At 41.4% G+C, this 5000-nt stretch overlaps 1 protein-coding gene across 3 annotated transcripts in view; it reads left to right on the forward strand.

The window, feature by feature from the left end:
- Syt14 (Synaptotagmin 14) overlaps positions 1 to 2804 on the forward strand; it is a 94619-nt gene extending 91815 nt beyond the window's left edge. For 2 of the 3 annotated variants that reach the window (XM_070138317.1, XM_070138318.1), the window contains exons 9-10: positions 302 to 461; positions 616 to 2804. In XM_070138317.1, the coding sequence (XP_069994418.1) occupies positions 302 to 461; positions 616 to 813 (358 nt within the window). In that variant the 3' untranslated portion in view covers positions 814 to 2804. The remainder of the gene's footprint in view (positions 1 to 301; positions 462 to 615) is intronic. The other variant, XM_070138319.1, reaches the window with a different exon arrangement.
- Positions 2805 to 5000: the final 2196 nt, after the last annotated feature.

Below are 5000 nucleotides of genomic sequence, written 5' to 3' on the forward strand. Positions count from 1 at the left end.
TACTTTCTGTGATAGCGGCAATTTCTAACCAGCGGCCATAGTATCTAAATATTGCGCTTTTCGCTCTAGAAATGCTGTGATGTAGCCATGCCTTACAAAAGCAGTTTACTTAGCATAAAAGATTAGATAGTTTACACCCGTGTCCCCCCAAAGCAATTTTAACCCCCTGTGGAAACTAGAGAAGTCCCCTCCCCGCCCCTAGTAGCTAACCATCGTAACTATGCGTCCCTTTGTCAGCAGTGGTTGTTGGCTCGGCTGTAGGTAGTCCATGTGTAGTAATAGTGGCTGCGATCATTTACAGGCACGGTGATGATTTCAGGAACATGGCGAACACCCGAGCTCCTGACACGTACGTGAAGCTGGTGCTCATGTCCTCCAGCGGTCAGGAGATCGCCCACAGCAAGACCTCGGTGCGGCGGGGACAGCCCAACCCGCTGTTCAAGGAGACTTTCATGTTTCAGGTAATTTCGGGTCTTTTGTGGTGTCGTATCCCGAGGCGGGGTATTTAAGGAAAGTAAATGATGATAGAAATGCGTATAATATTTATTGTTTACTTTGTTGTAGCAGTAGAGATATGCGAATCCTAGTACGGTACAATCTCATTTTCTCTTCCAGGTGGCACTGTTCCAGCTACCTGACGTGACGCTCATGGTGTCTGTGTACACCAAGAGGAGTATGAAGAGGAAGGATATGATTGGCTGGTTCGCTCTGGGCCTCAACAGCTCGGGAGAAGAGGAACTAGCTCACTGGAACCAGATGCGAGACTCAAAGGGAGAGCAAGTCTGTCGCTGGCACGTTCTTATCGAATCCTAAGACATTCTCTCGACCGAGATTCCCTGCCTTCTAGCTTCGAGTGTATGAGGGGGGAGCATCCTCATTGAAGGCGTTATCATTTACCTTGGACACGCCTGGAGGTTTTCACTGAAATATGCTGAAGAGTTTTTGAGTCTTACCTTTCTCTAGGCCGTGCAAAAGGGGCGCTAACTTGTTTAATGCACTGTTCACCTCCCTCCCTCTTCGGACGGAAGGCCTACCTTGGTTTCGGCCGTACCTTGAGTCTTTCCCTTGTTCTTTGTCACATTTTGGGTCTCAGGTTCTCCCTGACTCTTGGCCTCTTGAGTCTGGGTTCACATTCGACCATACATCCCACTGCTGGGGTCGCTGACCTTGCAAATGGAGTGTGTGTCAACGCATCATCTCCAGAGTTACACATAGCATTGCAATCTGCCTCACAATGTCATTAGCTTGTATTTATTTGGTTACTGTTTCCAGCCCTTTCTTGAAGAGTATATAGTGGTTCAAAAGAACAATAAATAGATATCATCTTGAGACATGTGATATTTTGTCTTGAGTGTGAAATCTTTATATAAAATTATTCGTAATAATGGTTAAAAAGATGCCTGGTACATTCCAAAAACAAAGGCTTTAATCTGTGATTTCTCAGAGTATATATATAATATTTATTGATCAAAAATACTGTAGACACTATGAAGACGGAGCTGGTCTCCCATACTGTATCGTCCCTGTACTGTACCTTGTCGTTACTCTTTATATTCACAATCCCTCCCTGCTTAGCTAGAAATACGAACTCTGACGTCACAACGAGCATAAGAAACCGTGATTGGCTGCTTCGAGTGGAGGCTCGTGTCCACTCTCACGATCGATCGCTTCTGTGCTGATTTCAGAAACGGCAAATATTACTCGCATTTCACACTAATACAAAATATTGCCAAACTGCAAATCCTCTTTGAAACCAATGCCTTTTTTGGGAGGAAAATGCATGTAGAATCCTTAGTACATCTCTTTCTTTATCTTCTTTATCTTCATGGTCCTTCCTGTGGGTTCGTTTATCTTCACCCTTCTGTTTCGAAGCAGTTTCACTTGGCTTGGTTCACACGTGTTAGGTTTATGTCTTCCTGGTTAAGAGATGTAGGTCTTTAACTTTGAGAACTATATTATCATGTTTCAAGAATTCATCCAGCATGTAACTTAGAAACTTTTATATGTAAGGTGGATGTTTTTGTATATTCATTTATTCAAGAACCAAAAGAATAATAATCAGCAGCAGCAGCAACGTATGTGTATAACTTTTTTAATCCATCTCGCAAGCAGATCAGTATAGGTGACATAGTTTGTAAAAGTGTCTCCGTGTGTTCCAAGAGTGAAGCACAAGAACACAACAAGAAGAAAAAAAAAGTTACTGGTTGTAGTGCTCTTTAGTCTGTTCACCAGGGTCGGATTCGACTCTGCAATATAAAGGAGAGTAAATGATTTCGCGAGAAATGCTGAATTTCGATATTAGCTCTAGAGACGTAAAGAGGTTTGAACTATTGTATGCATTGTGTTTTAAACCCCTTGGATAGATTATACCCTGTAAACCTCCCTGCAAGAGTCGATAGATGACAGAAATCTCCCACTGCTTAAAATCACGTATCACTGCATTCTTAATGTCACACATATTGTGCAACATTTTGGCCCATTGCGATATATCTCAAGAGACTTGGCTGCACCTGCATAACAATATTTTGCACGAAAATAATGACAATCAGACATTTACAGCAACTTTTCCAAATTTACCAATCGGGATAGCAGTTTTCCTGAACATGTTTTAAACTCGTTGGTTTGAAGGAGAAAAAGATATAGATATGTAAATATTAGTATACTTGGACCCCTCTGGAGGTACCTTAAGCCTATTCTGTAAGACGATGAAGACGCCTCAGAGAACTAAGATCCTTAATGAGAGTCCAACCGCGATTTATCTTTTTCCCAAAGTAAATAAAAAGAAAATATAGCTAAAAAAAAAATGTGCTAAACCTATCGCTAATTATTGTCTTCAACATTGCAAGTGAAATCGCTGTTGTCTTGTGAAGGATCCATCTCCATGGGCTTCTGCAAGGCGTGTGTAATCACGTTGATGGCGGGGAGTGAGGAGTAGAGAAGCCTTTGGTTAGTGGAGTGAATAACCCAGCTCTCTTTAAGTGGATAAAATGTATAATGCTGTGTAGTCCTTTGCGAGAGCCTGGGAGATTTATGATGATATACCACGGCTAGTTATTGTGTCTATTGGCAGTCTATTCGGTATTGATAAAACTTTTTTTTTCTGATGTGCTCTGCTTACATTGCATACTATTGCATAACTAATTGATATGCACACGATACGCCTCAATGGTGTTGCTCATTGGGCGATGATCTCGAAAACAACTTGGGTATTCATTCTCAAAAAGATTTGACTGAAATGAAAAGAATTTTTTCACGATTGAAACAAAGGCAGCCAGTCTCTCCTCTCCCGCACAGCTTCTAAAGCATTTCCTTGTGCTTGTTACTTTTAAAGTAAACATTTTCTAGTGTTACATTATTTTTGTACTGACATTTCCATATAAGTCTGTACATATGTCTACTCTTTGTCTTTTTGCAACACATCAAGTTACGTGTTTCAGGTTCTAGTCTTCGAGGTTTGTGCTCTATATATTGTATGTAAACATATATGTATTGTGTATGTACATATTGCATTCTTTCATATTGCTCCCCCGTGCTCCCATCGCCACTACGCTTAACAAACGCCTACTTACGCAGGTTTTCATTCATAAAAGCCCTGGCTCGGTCGACGGCAGGATTATCGCGCTGCCCTCTTCATCTTCTTCTTCTTTCAACTTCTCTTTCTCCTTCTCCATCTTCTTCTTCAACTTCTCCTTCTCCTTCTTCTCCTCCTTCTACCTCTTCTTTATCTTCTCTTTTTCCTTCTCCTTCTTCTCCTCCTTCTACCTCTTCTTTATCTTCTCCTTTTCCTTCTTCCTCTTCTTCTCCTCCTACTTCTTTTACTACTGCTACCAACTATTACTACTACTACTACAACTACTATTACTACATTTTTCTGTCCCTCCTTATTTTTATGTAGCTCGAACAACGTTGGCAGCAATGTTTGTTTATATTTTTTTCCTTTTTGGTGTGCGAAAAACTGACAGTGATTTAATATTATTGATACTGTTAGCATGGTTATTACTAAATAATTATATTAATATAATCATTATTACCATCAATGTCATTAATATTATCTGTTCCATAAGACGATTACTATTACACTGAACACAATTACCAACTATTGTTATTTCAACTGTCGATTCAAACCACAGTTTCGAACGCCGTCAGACTCGCCAGATTTTCGTCCGGTTCCCTGGCACCGGAAGCGACTTAGGCTTTTAAGAGTCCGAAACCCGCTAACGTAGGGGACTTAAGAACAATGCGATCTGTTGGTAGGCACCCAACGGTGGCGCACCTCTGCTGCTAGGCCTTATGTCATGCCAGCGTTTAGTTATAATGAAGTGTACATTACTCTTAGGAAAAAAGATAGTCGTTGTGATAATTAGGTAGCAACATTCAATGCAAATAACGGTTAACTTAAGCTGGCGTATTTGTGTTGGGAGTGATCCTGTCTGTGATCTTTCGCTCGTGTTCTGACATCAAGATTTCACATAAAAGGTTGCGAGGATAAAATATTTTGGTGTTTGGGAAGGCTCTTACGGGGGATTCAAGACATGGGACGAATATTCACATTGTTTTTTTTTCTTGTGTTTTCATATGAGTAGTTTTATATGTGTGTTGCGTGTGTCTTGCGAGCCCGATAAAAAAAATATTATTAGCCTTTGGTATCGTGTGGCTCTTACTATATACGAATGTATCGTTACGCATAAGGTTGTTTCTGACACGAAGGGATTCCGATCCTCTCGATGTTCATTTGTCTTGCCGTTTTTGTAGGGTTGTATCAACCTCCTCCTTCGCAAGCTCTCGAAGGTGATTTTTTCTGGGGATTTTTTTCCCTTGTCGGCCCACGAGAATGACTCCTGCCTGGTGAGACTGGGAAAGCGGGGCGAGGTGCTGGAGCCTCGACTTCGTCTGCACGACTGCTCCGTAACGAAGACTGCACGCCCTTATTCGTGCTCGGATGATGCTACACTGGGCTTTACGTACCGGTGGAAACTATAGGGATTCGAACGTCATTTGCA

Source organism: Penaeus vannamei, chromosome 24 (assembly GCF_042767895.1).
Source record: "Penaeus vannamei isolate JL-2024 chromosome 24, ASM4276789v1, whole genome shotgun sequence".
Taxonomy (NCBI): domain Eukaryota; kingdom Metazoa; phylum Arthropoda; class Malacostraca; order Decapoda; family Penaeidae; genus Penaeus; species Penaeus vannamei.